The sequence below is a fragment of the Prionailurus bengalensis genome, chromosome A1 (genome assembly GCF_016509475.1).
Source record: "Prionailurus bengalensis isolate Pbe53 chromosome A1, Fcat_Pben_1.1_paternal_pri, whole genome shotgun sequence".
Taxonomy (NCBI): Eukaryota; Metazoa; Chordata; class Mammalia; order Carnivora; family Felidae; genus Prionailurus; species Prionailurus bengalensis.
In genome coordinates this window covers 158,101,572-158,129,281 of record NC_057343.1, presented here as the reverse complement: position 1 = coordinate 158,129,281, position 27,710 = coordinate 158,101,572, and the positions used below count along the sequence as shown (strand labels likewise).

General features: G+C 38.3%; 1 protein-coding gene across 2 annotated transcripts in view; it reads right to left on the bottom strand.

Moving 5' to 3' along the window:
• Nucleotides 1–8,341: 8,341 nt before the first annotated feature.
• The window catches only part of FAM81B (family with sequence similarity 81 member B), a 55,044-nt gene continuing 35,675 nt past the window's right edge, over nucleotides 8,342–27,710 (bottom strand). For both annotated transcript variants that reach the window (XM_043593834.1, XM_043593840.1), the window contains 4 exons: nucleotides 21,403–21,509; nucleotides 13,077–13,212; nucleotides 10,589–10,784; nucleotides 8,342–8,641 (listed from right to left, as the gene is read on the bottom strand). In XM_043593834.1, coding sequence (XP_043449769.1) covers nucleotides 8,508–8,641; nucleotides 10,589–10,784; nucleotides 13,077–13,212; nucleotides 21,403–21,509 — 573 coding nt within the window. In that variant the 3' untranslated portion in view covers nucleotides 8,342–8,507. The remainder of the gene's footprint in view (nucleotides 8,642–10,588; nucleotides 10,785–13,076; nucleotides 13,213–21,402; nucleotides 21,510–27,710) is intronic.

The window sequence follows — 27,710 nt, the reverse complement described above, 5'->3', positions numbered from 1 at the left end:
ACTAGGCTCAGAATAATTTATTAACTCACTAGAACCAGATTTACAGTAAGCAATGGTGAGTACTTTGTGAACATGGGGAAATATGTAGGCAGCAATAAGATTTTATGCAAGTCACGTAGTTTCTAACGAAGCCAAATAAGAGCCAGCATTACAGAGCATCTTGGCACCGTCTTTTGCTTCAGCAGAGGAGCATTCTGTGCTTCTGGGGTGGTGATCATTACCCACCAGGGCTTCAGCAACCAAGGACTTAGAGGCAGGGGTAGGTTAAATGATTTGCCAAACTCTTTACACCATTATTACCTCATTTAATTCTCACATCATTTTTTACAGTAGATGCTAATTTTACAGACAAAAAAAAGAAAGAAAGCTCAGCTTTTCTCTATATTCTTAAGCACATAGAATCAGGCTCCCAAGATCAATTCCAATACTACTGTTCAATTTTTTTGACAATTGGTGACACCTCGGGAGAGAGGAGAAAATGGATGATGGGCATTGAGGAGGGCACTTGTTGGGTGGGATGAGCGCTGAGTGTTGCAAGCGATGAATCACGGGAACCTACCCCCAAAACCAAGAGCACACTGTATACACTGGACGTTAGCCAACTTGGCAGTAAATTATGTTTAAAAAAAGAAATTGGTGACACCTCAAAGACTTGAGGTATGTGTCTTTGCGACTGACACAGTTGCCCTACCAGATAGTATGCTGAGGCTGCCATTTACCTAGTGCCACTATCTGAATTCTAGAAAGAACCTTAGAAGGAACCTCCTCCAAAAGACTAACTTGGCAAACTTATTTTTCCCTTACCTTTATTCACAAATTTAAACCTATGCAATGATAGGGAGTGCTCCACCCTTGTTAGATTTTGAACTTAATAGAAAGTTCCAATAGAGAGGCCACAGTGAGCTAATTGTTTCAGTTAGTCCTTGATAAAATCGCTTGGTTTTCTCCTTGGTGTTAATCTCTCTTCCATCAACTTCCTTTCAGCCCTCTCATGTCTTAGTTATCTAGCACTTCTTAGTTTTTAAAGACCTCTTTTACTTACCAACTAATCCCTGCAGAGGAGGTAGTTGATAAAAGTTCCTGGGTGTGTTTTTGTTCCTTTTTGAGGGTTTTGTGTTGGTTTTGTGAATATGTAAAAGCCTTTAAGTGCTCAGCAGTGGAATTTAGGCATAAGGACTAGATAGATTCCTCAATATGGAGTTGTTCTGAGTTGCAGAAGTAGGTTTTGTCCACCCCCATTCACATGTCTCCATATGGGCCCCACCCACCTGAAGTCCATCCCTGAGTGTCTCCCTTGTGAAAGCGGTGCATTACCTTTTTGGAGAAACATCTGTTGGATACTAATGACTTTTACCTGACAGTAATGGCTCTTGGGTAGGCTTTGGTGGCCAGAACCTACAGAGGAAATCTACTTCACAGGATGTTGGCATCAGCACCTTGCCCGCCTCCAGTCAATGTCCATAATGTTTCTTCATTATGTTAGCCTCCCTCCCCAGAGACCGGAGAAAGAAGTGCTTTTAAAGTAGAGAAATACTTCCTCATTATAATTTTGTTCCAGGAGAAATCTATATTTTGTACTTCTTTCTGCTTTCGTCCATTGCTGGAATTATTGCTAGCCAAGGTATTTCTTCTCACACATAGTGCAAGGACCTTTATAAACTCAAGTATTTTTAGATACTACTCTGAATCAGAATTGGATGAAAGAGTACCATGGGACTTGTCTTTCCCATCAAAATCAAAAGCTCTGTTTATTATTAGTAATCGGTACCATTTATTAAGTACAGTACCTACTATGTATGCAATACCACATTGGATGGTCTACATATAGAGAAACAATATAATAGAATGTTTAAGAGCTCTTCTCTGGACTAATGAGTTCAAATTCTGGCTGTACCTGTCATGAGTGGTATAACCTCACAAAAATTACCTAATTTCTCCTCATTTTAATAATAGACATCTCTTTGGAGGATTAAATGAATTAATCCAGGTAAAATGCTTTGAGAAGTCTCTGCCAACTGGTAATAGCTCAACAAATGTTTTTCTAATTCTTCCAATAACCTACAAGGTAGGTGTAGTCTTGTCCTCATTTTAAGTGAGGAAACTAAGACTCCAAAGTTAGACAACAGATCCAAAGTCACACAGATAGTGACTGGTGGGACTCTGGTTTTAAACTAAGGTCTGTCAAACCTCAAAACCCCTCAAGACCTAGCATAGATGTTTGGATTATTTTTCTGTTTCCTCAGTTTGTGTCTGTGGGACCGTAAAAGAGGACCTGGTTTCTGACGTACTGGTGAACACATCAGTCATTTTTTTGTCACAACGTTAGTCACATGTGTAAATACCTTCTGAAAATGAAGTTACAGAACCAAGGAATGGGTTTATGGAAAATTTAGTCTCTGAGGTTAGAATATTTCATGACTGTATACTAAGGGAAAGATCTGAAATAACAACTTTACCACAAATGAGTGTGACTCTAATCTCCTGGAGAGGAAAATGCCAAACTGGGTAGGGGCCAAAACAGTCTAATATTTTTCCTGATAATAATCCTGCCTCTCTCTGGGAGGGCTTACCACCCTCTCTGCATCTGAGAAGGCTCAACACATTTATTTCATGCCTGGAAGGGTAGTCAGGAAAGCATTGACAACTGTTTTCCTACTGCATTGTGTAATGTACCCACTTTTGGACAGGGTTCTCTTCAATAGGTGGGGATCTAATGCTTGGTCTGAAATCATTACTGGAAGAACTCACTTCAAGTTGACACCATCTGCCAGCAGGAACTCACCGAGAAGACTGAAATCCTCAAGAGATGATGTTCCCTCTCCTACTTTGCTGTCACTGTCTTCAGATGCTCACCTAGGAACTTCTAGATTCCTCCTCTGCCTGTCCCCTCAGTGTTAGGTGTCCTCAAGGGTTTCCCCTGGTCTCTGTTTCTCACTGAACCCTTCATGTCCTCCACTCCCCCGGTCCCAACTCCAGGCTGTCTCTTCCTCCCTCACCCATGAAGTCCAATGACTATTTCCATGCCAGAGCTTCAGTTTAGATCTCTCTCATGCTCCAGGTCATCTCTCTCACTCGCCACTGGATACCTCCACCTGGACATCCCATAGATGCTTCAAAATCAATTAGTTTAAACCTGAGCTAATTATCTCCACTCTTCTCCTTTATCTCCCCCCTTTCCCATCCAGATTTGCTTCTCACACTGTATCTGTAATCTATTCTCCACACTACAGCCAGGGGGATCTCTCTAAAACACAAATCTGATAAAGTCACTTGCCTATTCAAAATCCTTCAGGGGCACCTGGGTGGCTTGGTCAGTTGAGCGTCTGACTTATTTCAGCTCAGGTCACAATCTCATGGTTCATGAGTTTGGCCCCATGTCCGGCTCTGTGCTGACTGCATGCAGCCTGCTTGGGATTTTCTCTCCATGTCTCTCTCTCTACCCTCTCACACACTGTTTTCTCAAAATAAATAAACTTAAAAAAAACAACATTAAAATCCTTCAAAGCTATTCTGGACCCCGAAGATCAAGCCCAAGTTCCTCAACACGAGTTATAAAGTCCTCTGTGATCAGACACCCTACTCCCCCTAATCTCTCCAGTCTTCCTTTTCATTATGTACATCCTCAAACCTTCTCTCCCACCTCCCACCACATACACTGTATCTTGCAGTTCCTGCCGTGTTCTAGTCTCTTGGCCTCCGGGTGTGTGCCCAGGTTGCTCTATCTCCCTGAGCCCCCATCTCTACCAATTATCCCCCTTTCCCTAGGCTAACATCTGCTTATACTGCAGAGGTCTCAGTTTAGATATCCTTTCTTCTGGAAGATCCCTCTGCCTGATTCCCCAAGTTTTCCTAAACGCCTCTTTCAGGTGCTCCATCACAACCTTTCCTTACCCATGTATTGGAAAGTTTAATTATTAGTCTTTTCCACTAAATCATAAGTTCTCTAAGAGCAGGGTCCATGTTTAGTTTACTCAACATGGTATCCCCAGTGCCTAGCACATGAATGAATGGAGACCGCAAAGATGTAAAAAGTAGTATCTCACATGGGTTTGGAGATCCTTACCTTCCAAAGGTAAAAACACAGATATGTATGCACGTATATATATTATAGTTTTCCCTCGATGTTTTTGGGTGTTACTTGCTGCTATCATACCGATAGAAGTGAGGAGACATTTGGTAAGTTTCTGTAGAAGATGGGGAAGCTGCTAATGTCCAGTGAACTCTGGGGATTTTTTTTTTTTTTTTTTTTACCTAGGGCCTTATTGCTCTCCTGCCTATCAGGTGGTGAGCATGCCCCCCCCACTGTGGGGCTGAGAAGGTGTTAACCCATGTAGCATAAGGTGAGGCATTTGTCCTTCATCTTTAGCAGGGAAGCAAAGTACTTGGAACATTACCATTTAGTCCTCAGTGTAAATAATTTCATATGATTTTTACCCCTAAAAGCAGGTTGCACAAGAGGAAGAAAATGGCAGGAAACACTGGGAGGCAGCAGGACCCTTGGGCTATCCAAACCTGTTTAGGTGGTGTTTGGGTCTAAATTGAGAACTCTCAGAGATAACTTAACATATGCCCCAGGTCCACAGGGTGGATCTGGATTGCAGACTCTGTGATGTTCAAACATTCTCCTGTATATGTGGGAGAGAAGTCTGACATTTCCCAAGGGATTAAGTGTTGCTGCTTGACAGAGAATAAAGTGTATACTGAGGTTCTCTAGGGGGATTGTTTGTCCTTGTCATCTTCGTGGATCCGTGGCAAAATAGATGCAAAGGGAAAGAGGCCCAGGGTTCCACTGGTCCCGGAGCAGAGGTGAATTTGTTGAAAACGGTGGCTCTTAAGTTCCAGGGTGCCTCCCTTACTTAGACCTAAAAATGTGTTTACGAGGTTGTTGTAAAATACGAAGAAATGAGACACTGTAACTACGATAAGGCCGGTGATTAAGATCATCATCTCAACTCCCCCTTCCCTTGACGTCAGGTACCCCGGGAGGGCTATGGGCATGTCTGGATCCAGCAAAAGAGAAGTTGAGTTGGGGAAACATTGGATTAGAGGGATATGTTTCTGTTGTTCATAGTCACTTCTGTAGGGAGGTAAGTTGCGGCTGCTCTGAGGTAGCCATGGCTTTCAGGAATATTCCTACAGACTTGTGTGCCAATTCATCAGGATGGGGCATTAATAGTAAATCAAAACTGTATAAGCTTTAAGCCCTACAAAACCTGGATCCACCTTCTCACTAGGCATAGCTCTCAGGTTATCTAGCATCTATGTACACCTGTGAACACCTCAGCTTGGGATTCCAAGCAAGAATACTGCAGAAGACCTCTTGATTCCCCTCCTATCCTCTTGCATTGCATTCATTTCTACATGGTACTACCCTGTCGCCACCAGTGAGAGAGATCCATTCTGAAAACCCTTTGGCTTGATTATAGGATCGTTACAATAATAGTGTAGCTATGATTTCAACTTCAATTTAGAGCATTTTTGCTCACAAGGAAAAAAAAACTGTAGAGTAAAAATGGGTATGAGTGAGATGACTTGGCTGTCTGGATTCCTAATTTAATCCTTCCTACAATCACTTATTTTGTTCACTAGAAAGAATTACTCTTTCAATCTAGTAGTGTATTTGTGGTGGTGAATGTTTTTAAAATATATTTTTACTGGAAACATTAATGTAAAACATTAATAAATTCTTATGTAGAAAGCAAAGTTCTTCATAATTCATTCATGGCTAAGTTTGTTGTAAATTCCTACATTTTTGCATCATAGAGAGTATGCATATTCTGTTTAACATATTTAAAAACATATATATTTTTAAATGTTTATTTATTTTTGAGAGAGAGAGAGAGAGAGAGCCAAGCAGGGTAGGGGCAGAGAGAGAAGAGAACAGAGGATCCCAAGCAGGCTCTGTGCTGATAGCAGAGAGCCTGATGCAGGCCAAACCCAAAAACTGCAAGACCATGACCCGAACTGAAGTTGGACATCCAACCAACTGAGTGACCCAGGTGTCCCTAAAAATATTTTTTGACATAAGTGGGATCATACCCATATTGCTTTTCAAGTTACTTTTTTTTGCCTAACAGTGAATCTTGGATATCTTTTTGTGTTCTTTTTTTTTTTTTTTTAATGTTTATTTATCCTTGAGAGAAAGAGACACAGAGACAGAACACAAGTGGGGGAGGGGCAGAGAGAGAGACACACACAGAATCCTAAGCAGGCTCCAGTCTCTGAGCTGTCAGCACCGAGCCCCAAGTGGGACTCAAACCATGAACTGCGAGATCATGACCTGATCCAAAGTCAGACAATTAACCAACTGAGCCATGTAGGCACCCCTCTTTTTGTGTTCTTTTTAAGGGTTGGATAGCATTTTTATCGGTGATATCATTAATTTAGTCAGGCAATTCCTAATATTTGTGTTGTTTTCACTTTGTTTGTTTTACTATAACAAATGGTGCTGTAATGAGCATCCTTGGTCATACATCTTTGCATATTTTGGAAGGTTTTTTATTCCAAAATAAATTTCTAATACTAAAGTTTCAGGGTCAAAGGATAAATACATTTTAAAATGTTAATAGATGTTTCCAAATTGCCCTGTTAGTCACTCTACCAATTTACAGACTAACCTATAATATAGGAGTGCACATTTCTCAATAGCCTTGCCAACCAATATTATCAAGTGTTTTAATTTATGACAATATGAAAATGGTTCCTTTAACTTGTATTTAATAGGTTGAATGTCTTTTCGTATCTTCATTTATTATTGTATTCTTCTGTGACTTGCCTGTTCACTATTATTATTTTCTTATCAACTTATAAGAATTAATTAGTATTACTTGAGGTATTGACCCTATGTCTTAGCATGACACTTGTTTGCAAAGAATACTTGCTATTGCATTTTAAACTCTTAAATTCTGCTATGAAAATCCCGTGAAATATAGTCCACGATGCTTTGTGTAAATTAATAAAAATAAATGGAGATGTTTCATGTAACTAAAAAATTAGGTGGGCACTGGTCAAAATTTTATTTGGAAGGTAAGTTTGTACTTTCTTAGGGGAAAAGTTATCACTTCTCCCTAAACCAAAGCAGGAGACTAAGTCTGAAGCAAGGATCCTCTTACCAGATTTACAGAAAGCTCTGTGATTAAGAATTAGTCTTTGGGGGTATCTGGGCACTCAGTCGGTTAAGCATCTGACTGGATTTCGGCTCAGCTCATGATTTTATGAGCTAGAGCCCCTCATTAGGCTCCGTGTTGACAGTGTGGAGTCTGCTTGGGGTTCTCTCTTTCCCTCTCTCTCTCTGCCCCTCCCTGCTTGTACATGAGCTCTTTCTCTCAAAATAAATAAATAAACTTTTAAAAAAAGGAAACAGTCTTTGTTTCCAGCAGACAGTATATAACATGAATAGCTTATTTTTACCTTTAATGATTTTATTGCCTAATACTAGACTCTACATTTAACATGTATGTCTAGAAAAATTAGAAATATTTTAATTTTATAGGAAACTAATTTGTGTTTTTGAAGTACTCCCGAATTTAGCACCTAGATCAAATTATGTTGGATGATTTTTCATGGAAACTGGTATATTTTCTTATTTTGCATAGTTAGCTCTTACTTGCTCATATTTCTGATACATCTTGAGTACAATGAATCAATCATTTAAATATGAATAAGTTAGACTTGCTATAAATATTGGGATTGTTAGAAGACAAGAATCTCTGGATTTGAAGTTGTAATTTGATAGCCTGCTAGTTGTATCTGTCCCGCAGATATTCCCTCCTAGTGTAAGAACCGTTCTGAACTAGTTGCTAATGCTTATAAATGGCTTCATATAAAACCAGATTTCTAGGGGCGCCTGGGTGGCTCAGTTGGTTAAGCGGCCGACTTCATCTCAGGTCATGATCTCACGGTCCGTGAGTTTGAGCCCCGCGTCGGGCTCTGTGCTGACAGCTCAGAGCCTGGAGCCTGTTCGGATTCCATGTCTCCCTCTCTCTGACCCTTCCCCGTTCATGCTCTGTCTCTCCCTGTCTCAAAAATAAATAAAACGTTAAAAAAATAAATAAATAAAACCAGATTTCTAGTTTCTCTTGAAAAATGAAATCTTGGCACCAATGGATTATATGCATATTAATGATGAACCAGGACTGCATGGTGGCTATTCCTTTGTAGACAGGGTAAGTGGTCCAATTTGCCACAGTTCCTGCCCTCGTTTTATGTTTACACCAGTCCCATTTCACTTGTATATGTACATTTTGTTGAATGCTCTTTTCTATAGGCAAATAAAAATATGAAAAGGCATGTATGTAAAAAATTCCTTAACTTTTTCATTAATAAATTAGTGAAGACATCATAAACTTCTCTGCTTTATTGGGTTTTCTGGCACATTCATTTCCTGAAAAAGGTGATAAGAAATACAGAGGTCTAAGAAGCAGTCAACATCCCAGAGATATTAACTTCTTCCCAACTTTTGCCAGCAAACCACTATATTGGCTGGTGAAAAAGATGACAGAAAAGTTTTATACTTCCTGGAGTTCCACTAGCTTACGCTGCAATTTCTTTAGGTCTTTCTGTACTTTATATTTCTCTAAATCCATCTTTGTTTTCTGTATTTGTTGGAGGGAGCTGAGAGAGTCATGAATTGATTTAAATCCTGGAAGAGGATATGAGAAAAGGTATACTGAAATTAAACAATGCATTGGAATTTTTTTTTTAAACAAAAGTTGCTAATGAGCGCTTCTGCCATAATTGATCATCATTTAAAGCATATTAAATTCCATTAAGACCAGTGTAAAAATGTACAATAACCCATTTCTTCTATGTCATGAAGATATATTAGCGATAGTGTTTCCGCTTGTATCTGGCTTCATCGGGAAAATTTAATTCAATTCCTCTCCTTCTCCTTGCCCAAATATATTGCGTAGCTAAATAATTCTATATTTCAAGAGAGAAATTTAAAATATTTTCTGCTCTCTGTATGCTTTTTTTTTTTTTAACTTTTTTTTTTTCAACGTTCATTTATTTTTGGGACAGAGAGAGACAGAGCATGAACGGGGGAGGGGCAGAGAGAGGGAGACACAGAATCTGAAACAGGCTCCAGGCTCTGAGCCATCCGCCCAGAGCCCGACGCAGGGCTCGAACTCACGGACCGCGAGACCGTGACCTGGCTGAAGTCGGACGCTCAACCGACTGCGCCACCCAGGCGCCCCTCTGTATGCTTTAATAAGAGATTTGGATGATCTCTTTTTTAATCCTTGTTACCAAATTGAAGACAAAGAACACAGGTGAGATTTAAAAACTTCTCAGAAAGTGACCTGTTGAGGGACCTAAGGAGTGGCCACCAGCTGTTCCCCCTGCACCTCCCACCGCCAGCACCTTCTCTTTTCTGCAGGTCTAGTCACTCATGGCCACAGACCCACCAGACTGCAAGCTTCTTAGGGTACAGCCCATTTCTTATTCACTGGGCCTTTCAAATAGTCATTTCTCAACACATTTTTATGAAAGGCATAAAAGAGCACACCATTAATTTGAAATTCCCCTTTGCTAGAACTTCCAGTTAGTAAAATGCAGAAAAAAAGCAGAATGCAAATTCCTCTTTGGCTCATCCTGGGGTTATACTAATGGGATGAATATAATGAAACCTCTGGTATTTAAGTAGAAAGCAGGGACCTAAAACAAGGGCCAGTTAAGTTTGGAATGTGATTCCTGACCAGATAATTCATTATTTTGGTTTGACAATGGGAGATGGGGATAGGGGCAGTGTGGGTCAGATTTCCAGGCAGCAAATTTTACTTATATGCTACGAGCATCGAGCATCGGGGAGAATGAGACCATATTATCTTCCCAGGACACCTTCAAGGCATCTCTGTACAGGATCAACATTTGAGAGAATTTGCAGGCATTTTTCTGAGAACTAGAAGACGGAAAATGAGTTGGGACTTTCTTTAATAAAGGAACCTCTGGTTCTGGTAATTTGCTCAGAATTGTGACTGGAGGCAGATGGCTGCTCCCCAGCTCCTATCCCATGTCCTTCCCTTTGACAAATTAGATGAGCTTTCAAATTAATCCTCTTTGATGTTAGCTCAGCTTGACACTGCTGCCATTAGCCTCCTTAAGAAGAAAAGCAGTCATTATACCGGACTCTGTTAATTCATCTCTCTCTCTCACTTGTAAAGGTCAGGTCTCCAGTCTGACATCCGTCCAGGCTCATTACCTGCAGTTCAATGAGGGGCATTCGATTTCAAGTCCTGATTTCATGACATACCACAAGTCAGGTCTTGATCTCAAGGACGTTCCAAGTCTAACAATTCTATGATTCTATGATCTCCGTAAAAAAACAAAAAACAAAACAACCAAACAGAAACAACCTCACAGTGTTGGCAAGCTTGTGACACTGCCCAGTCTGAATGAAGAATGTGAACTTGTTTATCTACCTTCCAATGGCATGCTGACATTCTATGGGATATTGAGAAAAGTGAGATTAAATACGGAAGGATATCAATACTGACAAGACTGATCCATGGCCATGAGCTCCAAGTAGACAACTCTGAGGAATTGGATAAGCAAGAGCTAGTGTTCTTAATCAAAGGTGTCTGCTCACCTGATTGATATTCAGTCTGAATTTTCTCTAATTCACCCCAGATGTGCTTTTCCAGTTGGTTCATCTTTTTGGACAGTTTATTTTCTATATGCTTTACTGTACTTAGTTCTGCTTCCTGTTTCTCTGTGTTAACAAAATTCTCTAATTTGCTTGAAAGCTTCAGTAATTTCTCTTCCATTTTATTTTCAGACTTTTCCTATAAAAGATATCATGAAATAAAACTCTGCAGAAAAGAAAACTTAGGTGGATATGTACTTCAGCTTAAGGAATGTTTTTAACAAGTTCACTTTTATTTATTTTATTTTTTTAAATATTTATTATTATTATTATTATTATTATTATTTGAGAGTGAGAGAGAGAGCATAAGCAGCGAAGGGGCAGAGAGAAAAGGAGACACAGAACCTGAAACAGGCTCCAGGTTCTGAGCTGTCAGCACACAGCCTGACTCAGGGCTCGAACTCATCACCCGTGAGATCATGACCTGAGCCAAAGTCAGCCACTTAACCGACTGAGCCACCCAGGCGCCCCAACATGTTCATTTTTCCATATTAAACATGAAAATTTCAACCAGGTTCCTTTGTATCGAAAACTGTGTTCACACGTGTGAGAGTTCATCCCTTTGCTTGGCTTTGTTTGCAGTTTCTAGAATTCTGCATGTGATAGGAGAAAGAAAAGAAAGGACTGTGGTTTTGCTGAAATGCCTTGAGGAGTTGGAATTACAGTCTAGTGTTTAAAGAAGTGTGGTCAAGGAAGGCATTTTATTTATTTTTTTAATTTTTTTAATCTTTATTTATTTTTGAGAGAGAGAGAGAGACAGAGTGGAAGCGGAGGAGGAGCAGAGAGAGAGGGAGACACAGAATCTGAAGCAGGCTCCAGGCCCTGAGCTGTCAGCACAGAGCCCTATGTGGGGCTCGAACTCACGAACTGTGAGATCATGCCGTGAGCCGAAGTCAGACTCTCAACTGACTGAGCCACCCAGGTGCCTGAAGGGAGGCATTTTAGACTCTTTAAGCTCCTGGGTCATGTTCCTGTTACACATTCCTATTTCCTCGAGCTTCGTATCTCCACGTGGACAGAGTTCAGATAGAATAGTGATTCTTGACCTCTGTTGTCTATTGATATCACCTGGACCATCACAAAACCACTACCACCAACCCGCCCCTCATTAAACTGATTTAATTGGTCCACAGTGGAACTCAGGAATTTATCTAGTTGAAAAACTCTCCAGGTGATTCTAATTGCAGCGAGGTGGGGACTTCATGGATGCCCCAGGCTCAGGAGCTTCTCTGCTCCTCCTCACCCTCTCACAGGGAACTTGCCAGCAGGAACTGGGTGACAGTGACTTGGCCCCATTGTTCCTCCTATTTTTTATTATTATTTTTTTAACATTTATTTATTTTTGAACAACAGAGCATGAGCAGGGGAGGGGCAGAGAGAGGAGGAGACACAGAATCTAGAAGCAGGCTCCTGGTTCTGAGCTGTCAGCGCCGAGCCCCACGTGGGGCTGGAACTCATGAATCACCAGACCATGACCTAGGCCAAAGTCGGACGCCCAACCGACCGATCCACCCAGGCGCCCCCCTCCTATTTTTGGCCCTGCTTGCATCGGGGAAGTGGATTCCAGCCTCTTTCTTACTTGTGGTGGAAAGCTTTTGCCTGCAGGTGACCCTGTGGTCACCTAGTGCTGCCTATAACTGGTGGATGAGTCTGTCTAAATCCTAGAGAACTAGCAGGCCCTGTTGGCTGCATGTTGGACCACACAGACTTTAATAGCCTTATCAGTGATAAAGCTGGAACGGTTATCTACATCTCTTGGATTCCTGCCTCTGTCAGCTCTCTACAAACTCAGCTGCCCAAAGCCCCTCTACCGAAATTCCAGAAACATCTTATTTGAATCACCAGCAAGGCTGGCAGTCACTGATGACACGGATGGCCCTGTGTTGCTCTCCCATTGGGGCTAGCAGCTGGTTGGATGCGCTGCTTGGAGTGAGGGGTACCTGCAATCAACAGATTTCCCCTCCATCCTGGTAGTCTTGCCCCAAAGCTGGGAGTTTCTCTATGAGGTTGCCTCTGGAAAAGAAGTTTTGAAAACCTTTGATCGACGGATGGATCTTCAGAGAGGTAAACTGACTTGTCTATGGCAGAAGTTTTCAGGTTTTACTGTGTCTAAGTGTCCTCCAGGAGGCTTGCCTAGGTGCACAGATCTCCAGGGGAGGCCCCAGGGACCTCAGCTCTGGGTTGGAACCGAGAATATGTATTAAAAAAAAAAAAAAACAAAAAAACACCTCTCTTTAGGTTATTATGGGTAGAGCACACTCAGAAGTGTGGGTTCCCGGAGTTGGAGAGTAGCACACAGAACCAAAAGGCAGGCCTCTGGATTCCCATTCTGGTGCCAGAAAAGGTTAATTACTGACACAGTGAAGGTTACTGTGAATGTCCCAGTGAAACTTTCAACATCAAGACAATGACTATGCAGCTGTTTACTTACCAGCTTCTCCTGTAGGAGCTTCAGACATTGATTTACATGGCCAAGGTGGTTTTTTTCATAGTTGAGGAACTGTTTCTCTGTCCATTTTTGATGGTTCTCAACTGCCTCATATAGGTTGTTTGAAACTGAATTAAATCTAAGGGGGAAAATAGTTATATTTTAATAAAGTAAATTTAAACATAAAACCAAAATTTAGTATTGACAAACTGCAGTTTTTTCAGATGATGAGGTTCAAGATGTCTAACAAGTACTTATGGGTTGATGTGGGAGGTAGGGAGCAAGGGAGCACATTTTGGGTCCCTGCCCCAAGCTTGCATTCAACCCGGCTGCTGACAACACCCCTCTGCATACATTAAAATACACATAGACACAAAGACAGACACATGGACCCACAGAAACACATGTATCATCCATCCATGCAGGTTTCCTCTTAGGGCCTGGGGTACATTGTATATGTGGAAGAAACACCTTGACAAGCCACTTGGATGGTGATATCACTCCGGGGTACGTAGGGGTCAGCAAACTTCTTCTATGAAAGGTCGATAGTAAATATTTTAGGCTTTGTGCGCCATATGGTCTCCATTGCAACCAGTCAATTCTTTAACCACTCAGTGCTGCCATTGCAGTGGGAAAGCAGCCACATACAATACAAACAAATGAAAAAAGAACTTGGTTGTCTAATCTAACTTTACATACACTGAAATTTAAGCAACATATAATCACATCATGAAATACATTTTCTAATTTAAAAAATTAGTAGAAAGTGTGCAAATCATTCTTAGCAGTGGGCAGATTTGGCTAAGGGTGGCAGTTGGTGGAATCTCTGTCCTGCAAAGGTCACTACCTGGCTGGGGGAGGAGCTGGGCCAGAGAAAATCATAGGTAGGATGTAGAAAGACCCAGAAGGACTTTGGGAAAGCACAGTGCCCATGGGAGACAGTCCTTGGTTGTCTTTTCTGTCTCAGGTGAGATCCTCAGTAAAGTCCCCTTTGCCTCCAGTGGGTCTCTGTGGATTCTTTAGGGAGTAGGGTTCGGAGAGGGCTTAAAGAGGTACTGAGTTACTCATGTGGGGCAAAAACAGATATATAATACGCTAAGGTGCAGGAAAAGACCGCTGGCATAAAAATGATGCACCATAGGAATATTAAATAACAGAGAATGAATGATTTTTTAAAATGAAAGTGGATGTTATTACAGAGATTGAAAAGATTGGAATCATATAGCTTCAACATGAAAAGTCACTCTAGAATGGCTGAGATTTGAGTAAAAAGGAGAATCCATACCTGGAATGACTGAGAAATATGGTCTGAGAAGAGGAAGGATGAGGATGGGGACTGGCAAGCGGCCTCTGTATGTTTTCTGCATGTGACTAGCTTGTGGTAAAATGTCACTTTCGAATTCCCTTCTAGAATAGGCACTATATTAGACAGGCAGGAGTAATGCATGTTGTTTATTATTGAAAATATTCAGACTAACTTACAACATGTGGATGGCTTGAAGTAATCATTGCTATAGTGCTGTAATTTTTCAGGAAAAAATGTTTCAATAATTTTGCGGTATTTATCACTGGAAATTGCTTAAGACATGCTGGACATATATGTGTCTCTAGCTTCCTTGAAAAAGTGTTTGGACTAGTATTTGGAAAAGACAAATTATATGAGACCATTTCCAGTTTTTATTTAGAGCAGTGGCCCTCTAACAATGTACGGAGACATTTTTGGTTGTCACAACTTGGAGGTGCTACTGACTTGTGGAGTGTGTAGACGGCAGAAATACTGCTAAATATCCTACAATGCACAGGACAGCCTCACAGAAAAGAATTACCCAATAGTGCCCACGTTGAGAAACCAGAATTTGGATGATGAAATCAAGGAATGGGAAAAGTTAATTTTCCAGTAGCTGTATTAGCTGTGGTATAATACCTGAATTCTAATCTTCATCGCTTTGAATTATCACATGTTTTGATACGGAGAGAGATACTTTTCACATAGAAAGTGTATCTTGATTCAGGTGAGTATTTCCACATTGAGAAGATACTATCGGCCACAGTTCCTGCTAATCTAATCATGATTTCCAAACACCTGTGCTACTAACAACTGATGGATCTCAAATAAGTTCCCAACTGACACATGGACAGCCTCATTTTAGCCAACTGTTTTCTATGTCTGGAACACTCTTCCTTAGAATACCCAGTGGCTCCTGCCCTCATTTCATTCAGATATCTTTTCAAGCACCATTTTCCTCCTTAACATAGGACTGTGTTTGTTGGTTTGTTTTTATTTGTATTTGAGAGCATGCAAGCACACAAGTGGGGGAGGGGCAAAGGGAGACTCTTAAGCAGGCTTCATACCCAGCAAGGAGCCCGACTCAGGGCTTGATCTCACGACTGTGAAATCGTGACCTGAGCAGAAATCAAGAGTCTGATGTTTAACTGACTGAGCCGCCCAGGCGCCCCAGGACTTTTTTAAAACCACACTTAAAAAAAAAATTCTTTTTCCCCATCTGACCCTCCCTTATTCCTTTACCCTACTTTATTTTTTCCAAAATGCTGATCATCATGTGATATATACAATTTGTGTGCTGTCTACTTCACTAGAATCTAAGCTCCATAAAAACAAGGAATTTGCTTTGTTCATGGCTGTGAACAGTGGCTGGAATTTAGAAAGCGCTCGATGAATAGTTGTTGAATAAATGATTCATTGTTTCTCATTTAATACCCTTTACTAGAGCTGTTCACAAATAACAAATTGTACATTTGCTTAGATATTTAGATATCTAATCTTCAATTTTCATCTTTCTTTCCTATCTGTGGTGGAAATATTAATTAATAGTGATTGTTAAGAGGGACAGTAAATCCCCAGATAATCAAGAGGTAACTTTGCAATTGGAAATCCAGCCTTCAGTGTGCACTTTTACTGTGCATGTAAATAAGAACATTTACTACTGATGTGATATTAACATCCCTCTGAAAACCAGGGAACCATTAAATGTGACCAAGTAATATCTCCAGAAGTGCATATCAGTAATTAGAATTCTGAAATTAAAATAGTCATAAAGAATGAGTTATTACCTGTGATCATTTTATTATAAGGTTTTGCCTGCAATTAGAGACTGACTTTACTGGTTACCATGAAAAAGTCAGAACTGGTAGTTTATGAAAATATGAAAGCATTTTTTAAAAAGCATTCTCCTTGAAAGATAAAAAAGGATAAGCTAAAATAAAGGTTTATATACGTCTCCTTTACTTAGACTTTCTCCTAACATAATGGGCATGGCTTTCCATGAAAGAATGACTTTTCTGTGAATTACAGTATTTATAATTAAAATTTCAACAGGATGAAATATGACATTCACATTTTAGTTCCCAAATCCTCTATTCCAATAATTATGGTAGTATTTCTATCAGATGTAGATAGATATAGGGTGCCTGGGTGGCTCAGTCAGTTAAGCATCCAACTTCGACTCAGCTCATGATCTCACAGTTCGTGGGTCCCAGCCCCACATTAGGCTCTGTGCTGACAGCTTGGAGCCTGCTTCAGATTCTGTCTCCGTCTCTGCCCCTCCCCCACTTGCACACTTTCTCTCTCTCTCTCAAAAATGAATATTTTAAAAATATGTAGTTAGATACAGATAGGTAGGTAGATAAGTAAGTAGGTAGCATAGATAGCTGATTTCTTTTTCAAAAAACACAAAAGTCAGACTTTTAAATTATGGCCACAGATCTTACTAGAATAATGTGGGATACAGTTAAAAAAATTTTTTTTATATTGGTGGAATCAACTTAATATACACACCAAGGGCAATTATAAGGGAGAAAGTCACAAAAGCATAAAATAAAATTTAATGGGGAGTCATAGACACAGCAGATGGCTGTGATGAACATGAATGGTGAGGACAGAGTGTAGGGCTTGCAACAGTCATCCTAGTGACCGCTGTGGTTATGGTTGACATACGTAAATGAGGACATAGCTCCAATCTGGGGCTTTTTTTTTTTTTTTAACCAGTTCTCTTAAGTCTCAAACTCATTGGCTTGCATTTAATAATCAATTGAACTTTTCCAGAAGACATGAAAAGTTTGATTTCTTGAAAAATGTTACTCTTAATAGGCTCTCAAGAATTCAGATAGTGGCTTTAACCAAGTCAGTTTTGGAGACTGAACCTAAGATTTTAAATTTCATGTCAGAAGAAAGAAATTAATTCTAAGAAAATTATTTCTAGTAAGTTTGTGCCTATCTACTTCAACTTCTTCTTTATGTCCTAATGATGCAAGTAAAGAGCAACTCCAACTCCATTCTGATAGGAAGCTTTTTGCTTGTTGTTCCATATTGTACTTGAGCTTAAATCCCAATACCTTCATAGCTTCTTACCTTCATAGTTTCAAGCAGATGTGATCTTCCCATTCCCTAAATTTCTGTAGTACAATTAGCTTACTAATGGCTGGAGTTGTGAGATGGATGTGTCATAGATTGACAAAACAACCTGAGGTTTGGAGTCAGATATTTTCTAGCGATGTGACTTTGGGCAAAGTATTTAATTTCTATGATTGTGTTTCCTCATCATTAAAATGGGGAGAAGACTTACACTGCAGAGATGGACACACCTGAATATCTTGGTCACTTAGGGATTGGTAGACATTCAGAAATAACAATTAGTACATTTCTTATTTCTGTCTACTGATCTATTTCCTCTAACACTGTCTTAACTTTTACTTCGTGTTTAGCTTTTCACTTATTTGTATATTTCCCCCCAACTGTATATGGTTATGATGTTGTCTTTGAGTATTCCAAAACACAACTTACACATTATTGATTTTCAAAATATTCATTGGCTATTTGCATCTGAATGTGCTGGGTGCTGAGAATACGAAGATGGATGAGACATATCCTCGACTTGAATAGTTTGTAACATAATACTGTGGTAGCATTTTCAAAGCTGTATGAGAAGATTTGAGTCTATGCATTTGCTTCATTGACCATATACTTTTTCTTTTCTAATAAATCACTATCAATTAAACATTGTCAGCAGCAAGAACTATCTAGGGAGTGACTAATAGGTACTTCCCCTGCTCAACCCTTCCTAAAAAGACAGCCATATTTTATGATGACTAAGACTCTTGCTCTATAAGCACTAAGTTGTTAGCTTAGGAAGTTATTTAGCTGAACATGTGATTAAGACCTTTCTGGGAAAAGGAGTCTCCATATTGGTGTTCAGATGAAGAGCCTGTACATCTCCTTTGTTAGGTCTAGGGTTGAATGCCAAAGTCCTAGGAATTCACTAGAAAACCACAGACAGTATTGGGGCTTTTAAGTTGTATATAAAACATAAATTTAATTGGCCATTAAACTTGAAATTGTTAAAGTTTCTAAATGGTAAAACTGTCCAATTAAATGCATTTTTGAATGCTATTAAATTTTTTTAAAGTCCCTTTTCTCAGAGACAGTAGTTTCTTAAAAAAGGAAAAGCAAATACTATACCCCATCTACTTTAATTGGAGAAATGCTCTGAATGGAAAAGAAAAAAAAGAGAGCCCTACTTGCCTTACTTTCTCTTTGAAGAAAATATATTTGTAATAAATATCTCAGTCAAAGGGTTAATATCTCTAATGTGAAGGAATCCTACAAATTGATAAGAATATGAGGAAAGTCATGATATAAACTTTGACAAATGATAAGGATGGGTAATTCACAGAAAAGGAAATTCAAATGGTGAAGGGAAAGCAAATAGAAACAAAACATTCAATCTTCATCCTTGAATTGGCACATATTAAAAAGAACATCCAGTGTTGATAAGAATGTAGAGAAAGCCTTCTCATATATTGCTGGTGGGAGTGTGCGTTGCTACATTAAAAAAATAATAATAATAATAAATTTATAAAAATTAATAAATGAACTCTTTGACCTAGGAATCTTGCCGGTAGAAATAAAAACATCTAAATTTAGGGGCGCCTGGGTGGCGCAGTCGGTTAAGCGTCCGATTTCAGCCAGGTCACGATCTCGCGGTCCGTGAGTTCGAGCCCCGCGTCGGGCTCTGAGCTGATGGCTCAGAGCCTGGAGCCTGTTTCCGATTCTGTGTCTCCCTCTCTCTCTGCCCCTCCCCCGTTCATGCTCTGTCTCTCTCTGTCCCAAAAATAAATAAACGTTGAAAAAAAAAATTAAAAAAAAAAAAACATCTAAATTTAAGGATATTTAAAGATATATACACACAATAATTTTGGGGTTTGTTTGGGGTAGCTGTAAACTGGAAAGAATCAATATAATAAGTGATTGAATTAGCTATAGCACCTCTGTAAGTTAAAATATTACACAACTATTAAACTAATGTTAGATCTAGAGAGATGATTACAATGCACTATAAAAAAGCAAATTATTGAGTAATGTGTATAGGGTGTATTTTAAAAAGCCATGTTCTTTCTATACAAATAGTGTATGATACATAAAATATATATAAACATCCTTTTTCTGTTAGATATTTATATTAACAAGGAGGACAGTGTTGGAGGACATATCTCTGGTGTTAGCATTGGTTACTTTAAGGAAGCTGAGATGGAGAACTTTTTTTCATCTTTGTTTTATTTTGTTACTTTTTATTTTATTAAAAAAATTTTTTTTAAGTTTATTTATTTTGAGCGAGAGAGAGCGTGAACAAGGGGGGGCAGAGAGAGAGGGAGAGAGAGAGAGAATCCCAAGCAGGCTCTGAGCTGTAACTGCAGAGCCCGATGCAGAGCTCAGACTCATGAACCACGAGATCGTGACCTGAGCTGAAACCAAGAGTTGGAGGCTTAACCAACTGAGCCACCCAGGCGCCCCTTTTTCTAAATTTATTTTTAATGTTTATTCTTGAGACAGAAAGAGAGAGAGAGAGAGGGTGCAAGTGGGGGAGGGCAGAAAGAGAGGGAGACACAGAATCTGAAGCAAGCTTCAGACTCTGAGCTGTCAGCATAGAGCCCCACGCGGGGCTCGAACTCACGAATCCGTGAGATCATGACCTGAGCCAAAGTTGGACGCTTAACCAACTGAGCCACTTAGGTGCCCTGATTTTCTATTTGTTAACGTACTTCATCCATTTAAGCCAGTATTCCATTCCAGATTATAAGTCCCTTTTCTCCCCCAGGAAAATCATTTCTTAAAGTGTACCTCTAGAAACAGTTTACTCTTCTACTTTGGACACTTTATTTAATTCTAAGCTAATGGGATTAGACCAAGCACCACACAGATATTTACTGGGCATCCTCATTGTACTGGAATTTAAGTACCTAGACATGCTTTTTTATTGTATGAAGTAAGTGGCTATATTCTCTTTACACAAGACATTTACTTCTTTGAATTTTAGAGATGAGTATAGTTTTTCATCAGTGTCTAGGACACACGTATTTCCCAATTTAACATCTCTGAAATCAGGAGGTATCTTAAAAATTAGATTTGATGAAATACTGTAAGGATGGGGGAAAATGGAGCAAGCAGAGTATATTCAGAACACTGGATTTGACCAAGTAACTAAACCCAAGTGGAAAATCCAAGAGGAAAAAGAACAAGGAGAGAAGAGGCAGTAAGGTAGTATCATCCAAGAGACTAGAATTTTCCTTTGCCTGTGCCAGGATTCCAGGAAATGGTGGTCTTTTATACAAGAAAGGAGGATTGGGGAATAAGGAGGACAATAATTTGAATGTTTGTGGAGTCTTGTCTCTTTTACTGTGCGTAGGGGAGAACTCAGTGAAGATAGGACAGAGACCGGTCTTAAAAAAAGGATAATGTAAAGAAGGTAGAGAATCTTAGAAGAAATTTTAAAAAGAAAGCTTGTAAATCAAAGTTGTTTTAATAATTATTTGGTAGTCTTGGGGAATTGATGTATATTCAATGAAGTGTGTTACATTGAGACATATAGTTGATGATAAGTTCAAATTACTCTTTGGAAAAGGTCAGGATGTATATCAATTCAGTTGCAATACATAAACAAAGAGAATTACAATATCCATTCTTTAAAAATTTTTTATTTAAGTTCCAATTAGCTAACATACAGTGTAATTAGTTTCAGGTGTACAAATTAGTGATTCAAGGCTTACATATAATGCCCAGTGCTCATTACAAGTGCCCTTCTTAATCCCCGTCACCTCTTTCACATATCCTCCCACCCACCTCCCCTCATATTTCCTTTATTATGAATATTGTATGAATTACTTTAGTGTAGAGTATTCTCTCTAACAGTTTGTTGCTTTATGTCTTGGCCAGTTTCAAATTCCTGGGATAGATTTTCATTTAAAGCCAATGCTTTCATTAGGCAAAACCTTTTGGAATGTACTTAACAGAATTAAAAATCTTCCATTCACTTACTTGAACTCCAAAAGGTTCATTTCATGGCGATAATCCCCCTGGACCATCTTTAAATTTGAGGTTTGTTCAGAACCGGAAGCCTCAATCTTTCCTAAGAGCTGCATTACCTAATGAAAGTACAAAAGGGAGCTTGTGTGTGTGTGAACAAAATCACTAGCACTTAAATTAATTATACTTTATTCCTAAAAGAGCCAAGAAACAGACTTGAGCCTAAATTAAAGCATATTTTCATTTGAAAATGATCTTTTCTAAAGGAATGATTCAATAGTTACAGAACTATCTTCAAGGAAAGATTTATAGGGAAGTGTTCCATTCTGCTGTCTATAATATTCATCTTGATAATAGGCTACCTAATGATATAACAAAAGCCTGCTATTGATATTGGTTTATCAATTGTTTAATTTTATTGCTTCTTTACTTTTCCCCCAATCACTGTGTAAGCCGGTATGTATCCTCTATCATCACTACAACCTTAGTGCACATCAGTTGACCAATGATAAATATCCACCAAATACTTATTGAATACATGTTTAAATGTACAATTAATTGGGCTCTGAGGAAAACACATGAGTGGCCTAAGATTAGGCCTTAGGAATTTCCTTAGATGAAATGACTTTAGAGCATAGAAAGATAGGAAACAACAAGTTCCAGGTCTGGAAGTTAGGATAAGAGGGCCTTCTACACATCCAGAAACATTGAGGAAGTTCCTTTAGGTAAAAGGACTGGTTTGGAAAATAGACACAGAATTGTAGCACATAATCACACATAAACTAATCACCGTCCAGGGGAATGAAACTACCTGATGGGCTTTGGCCAAACAGAATTCAGCTCCTGAAACAGTCGCATGGAGGAAAATGGGCAGTTAACAAAATCTAAGTTTTGTTTTTTTGTTTTTGTTTTTTTAATTTAAATTCAAGTTACTTCACATACAGTGTAGTACTGGTTTCAGGAGTAGAATGTAGTGATTCATCAGTTAGATATAACACCCGATGCTCATCCCAACAAGTGCCCTCTTTAATGCCTATTACCCATTGAGTCAATCCCCGAACCCACCAAAATCTAAGTTCTCTTAGAAAAGAAAGAGATGAATAACAGAAGGGTTTGAATAGATAAATGTTTGGTGGGCAACCAATAGCACATGAATGGCTATTTATAGGAGTTTCACTTAAAACAGGCTCCTTATAGGAGGTATACTTAAAGGCAGAATTCTTAACAATAAAATATCAGGCAAATATATCACTGGCAAAAGCAAAGGAAAAGAAAGCCAGGGCGCCTGGGTGGCTCAGTTGGTTAAGCATCTGATTCTTGATTTTGGCTCAGGTCACGATCTCACATTTTGAGTTCAAGCCCCATGTCTGTGCTGTCAGCATGGAATCTGCTTGGGACTCTCCCCCCCCCCCCCCCCCCCACCTCTCTCCCTCTCATTCCCTCCCTCCCTCTCTGCCCCTCCTTTGCTCTCTCTTTCACTCTCTCTTTCAAAATAAATGAATAAATAAATAAATGTAAAAGAGTCTTAAAAAGGAAAGCTAGCAGAACAATATTGTTAGATAAAATGTTATTTGAGGCAAAATATGTTAAATGAGACAAAGGTGGTCATTTTTACAGATGAAGAGTAGACTGCACAGTGAAGAAGTTTGAACCTTTATTTACATTATATATTGACTAAAAAGTAACAGCTATAGAATTACAAGGATAAATGGAGATGATATATTAATGATTTTAAATGATTTCTCTGTCACCAACAAAGGCCAAATAAGTAAAATATAAATAAGGATATAGGAAAATATGAAAAGTATAGCTTATTTAGTCAATTTATATACCAAGCAATCCAACTTGCAAACAGCAAGAAACACTCATTCTTTCCCAGTGCCCAGTCAGCCTTTGCAACAACTAAGTAGATATGTGACTATAAAGAACTCACGTTATTCCACAAAGTAGGAGAAGTACAGATCATGACTCTATACTGCCCAGAAAGTAGAAATTAATAAGAAAAGTATAAAGAAACAAAAATCTGACAATTTGTATTAAAAAAAAAACAAACCTCTTTTAATTCTATTGTTTAATTCCAGTGTTTCACATGGAAATGTGCCTCTCAGATCCCCTACTAGGAGGAGCATAACTGGCCAAGGGCCCGACTGCTATGTTTCATACATATTACCATGTGTGGATATCATACTTCCCATTGGCTGCTTCCAGTGAGTGTCTGAATAGTATTCCTATGATGAGGGACTTTGGTTCAAAGAACTTAATGAAACTATTAGTAGAATGGCTGTCTAAGACCTTCTCTCTTTTTCACTGGAGTCAGAACTATTTTGTAGTCTGATGGCTCTTTCCATCTCTTCCAGCTCTCTCCCCATTTTCCTTCACAGTTGGTTTTTTTTTTTCCTTAGTAAATCTCTTGCTCATCAGCTCTTTTATGGCATATGCTTCTCAAAGGACTAACACAAGTGTCAAAGAATAACTCAACTCTGCAATTACAATTTACTTAGGAAAGGATAATAAGACATTATATATCAACAGGACACAGCCACATCTATAATCAGTGGTAAATTTGTGGCATTAAATGTTTCCATAATTACATAAAAGTCAGAATAAGCTATGTAAACCAACACCTAAAGAGAATAAAGCTATGTAAACCAACCATTAAAAAGAATAACAAACCTAACCAAGGGAAAGCAGAATGAAGAAACTGACAAATTGTGATAGGTGGACTGGCTCCTTTAAGATGTCCATTCTCTAATTCCTAGAACCTGTGTATATGATATGTTAGATGGCCAATGGCATTTGTAGCTGTAATTGAGGTTACAGACCTTGAAATAGAGAGATTATCCTGTCTTATCCAAGTGGGTCCAATTAAATCACATGAGCCTTTAAAAGCAGAGAACTTTCTCCAGCCAGAGTCAGAGAGATTTGAAGCATGACAAGGACTTGGCCTGTTCCTGGAGAGAGGCCACATGGAAAACATGAGAAAGAAGGCTGGCAGCTGGGGGAACATGTCTCCAACTCCAGCAAGAACCTCAGTCACACAACTTCAAGAAACTGAATTTGGCCAAAACTTGAATGAGTCTGGAAGAGAACTAATTCCCAGAGCTACCTCAAAGAAACATAGCCCTGCTGATATCTTGATTTCTGTCTTGTGAGACCCTATGCAGGGGATTTACTCTAGCCCACCAGGCTTTTGACTTGCAGCAACTATGAGATAATATATTTATGTTGCTATAAACTACTGAGTGTGTGGTCATTTGTTATGGCAGCAATAGCAAACTAATATACAAACATTAAAAAAATTGAGAAGTAAAAAAATTATAGGATTGATAGGTAAATCCCAGGGTTGTTTCTTTGAAAAGGTAGTAGACAACATTTTTCTTGGTCTAAACGTAAAGAAAACAAATAAATACTAAAATTAAGAATAAGGAAAGATAGAGTAGTTATAAATACGATCCAAATAATGTAGTGAGAATATTCACAAAGCTGAAGTGATAGACGAAATGGAAGCCAAATAATTATAGATTTTAATTCACTTTTCTCAATCCAAGACAGAAGAAAAAACCAAAAAAATATGTAAGGATACAATAGACCTAAACAATAAGCAATGTTTTAGATAGCGACTGAACTTTGTGCCCTAAAAATACAGAATATATTATTTTAGAACGTGTAGAAAATTTTTCTATCCAGATGCCAAAATAAATCCCTCAAAGTATTCCAAAAACTGAAACTGGTATATACATAAAAATTTCAATTACAGGGAGATAAAACTAAAAATGAATACTAGGATAACAAAAAATCCTTAACTCAGGAAAAACAACAACCCCTCTTAATCTGTTCAATCAAAGGGAAAAATACAATATACAACTGCAGAATTTCTAGGAAACCATGAGAACACTATATCAACCCTAGGGGATACAGGGAAGCAAATAAATGCTCAGGGAAAATTCATAGTCAAAAATGCTTCTGTCAGCAAAAGATTACAAATATGTTTGGTTCAAAAAGTTAGAAAATTAACAGCAAAACAAATCACAGGAAAAGGGGAAAAAAAGACAAAAACTTGAATTGCTGAGAACACATGGAGAACAAAATAGAAGAACTTAAAAATACATAAAAAGAGTGGCTCAATGGAGAGGAATCAATATAATTATTAAAGCACAAATAGCCTAACTAATCAAAGGGTCAAAAAAGCACAAATAAAATGGTGAGGGGGAAAATATAAAAGCAGAAGGAATGAAAATAATCTTCATAGTATTTTGCACAATTTTATGCAAATTAATTTCAAAATCTGGATGAAAAAGGTACTTTTTTCCAAGCAGAAGTAATTTACTAAAGCTGACCCTTGAAAAGATTTTCCATGGAAAAAACTGAGCAAAGATATCAAAGAACTCTTCTTTCCACTAAATCGTTAGGTCTAAATGGCTTCAGAGGCGAACTACTGAATCTTTAAAGAATAAGTCATTGCAATGTTTTTAAAACTGTTTCAGAGCATAGAAAAAGAAGGGAAACTTCCAAATTATTTTCATGAAGTGAGCAAAACATCAATTCTAAAATCTGAAAAAGGTTGCACAAAAAGACTAATCTTGTTTATAAATATTGATGCAAACTTCTTAAATAAAATATCAGCAAACAGTATCAGCACAATTTTAAAAACACATAATCAAGCACAATTTATTTTTAAAACAAGAATCGTTTAATAAGAAATATATTAATACAAATAATTATGCCAGCATAGTTGAGGAGAAAACTCACATGATTATCTCCACAAATAATGTTGAAAGGCATTTGACAAATTCGTAATCATTCTGGATTACAAACAAAAACTCAATATAATAGGAATAGTGCATCAAACATGTTCACTGAGGAAACTAACTTCCCTCACCATAAGGGAAACCCTGGGGGAATTTCCATTAACGTCAGGAACAAGAGCAGGATGACCACTATTCCCACACTACTATTTAATACCATACTGGAGTTATTAAGGCAATTATAGCAGGGAGAGAAATTGTGTGTATGAAAGTGAAAAAAAAAATGAGTAAAATTATTATTTAAAAATCATATGATTGTGTGCCTGGAAAAACAACAACAAACTGGAAAATTTCTATAATCAAGAGGAGAATTCACTAATAGAAGATGAAGTTAATATAGCTTTCATTATATACAACTAACAACTCATCAGAAGATATAATGAGACCCCACTACAATAAACTAAAAAAAAAAAAAAGATAACAAAACCCCAAAATATATTGAAGATGATGTGAACATGAGGAAAATTTCAAACTATTCTTGAAGGATAGAAAAGCAAACCTGACAAATAGGAAGCACACTATGTTCTTGGATAAAATACTCAGCATTATGATTCAGTAAATTCAAAAGTTAATTTATGATTTAATGTGATTTCAATAAAAATTAAAAATGAGTTATTATTTGCTGGGAATAGACAGACTGATTTTAAAATCATATGCAAAAACAAACAATTATCACCAGGGAAAGGGAGAAAAGAAAGCAATGAAAGGCACTTGCTGTACCAGATACTAAAAGTACTATAAGGTCTCAGTGATTAAAATAATAATTAAGGCACATTCTATATTAGAAAAACTCCAAATGGATCAAGAATCTAAATATAAACAGTAAAGCCATGGAAGTGCTAGAAGAAAACATGAGTAATTATTTTGAGAGGGGGAGACAGACACTGCAAGTGGGAGAAAGGCAGAGAGAGAGGGAGAGAATCCCAAGCATCTCCATGCTGTTAGTATGTAGCCCAACATGGGGCTCAATCTCATGACTGAGATCATGACTTGAGCCAAAATCAACTTAGCCACCCAGCACCCCTAGGGAATTTCTTTTTAAGTGTGACTTAAAAGAAGCTACAAAAAAAAAAAAAGCTGATAAACTTAGCTAAAAATATAGAACATAAGCATGACAAAAGTCAAAAGAACATATAAAGAGCTCCTAAAAATTGAGAAGAAAAAGAAAAACAGATCAATAAGGAAATGGATAAAAGAGATGAACAGATAACTTGCTGGAAAAGAAATGAAAATAGCTCTTGAAGATGTGAACCTCATTCACAATGAGAAAGGCTAAGTGAAGGGGTGCCTGTGTGGCTCAGTTGGTTAAGTATCCGATTCTTGATTTCAGCTAAGGTAATAATCTCATGGTTGTTTATCAGTTTGAGCCCCATGTTGACCTCTGCACTGACAGCTCGGATCCTACTGAGGATCTGCTCTCTCCCTCCATCTTCTGCTCAAAAATAAATAAATAAATAAATAAATAAATAAATAAAAAAAATTAAAAAAACAGAAAGGAAAGGCTAAGTGAAACAC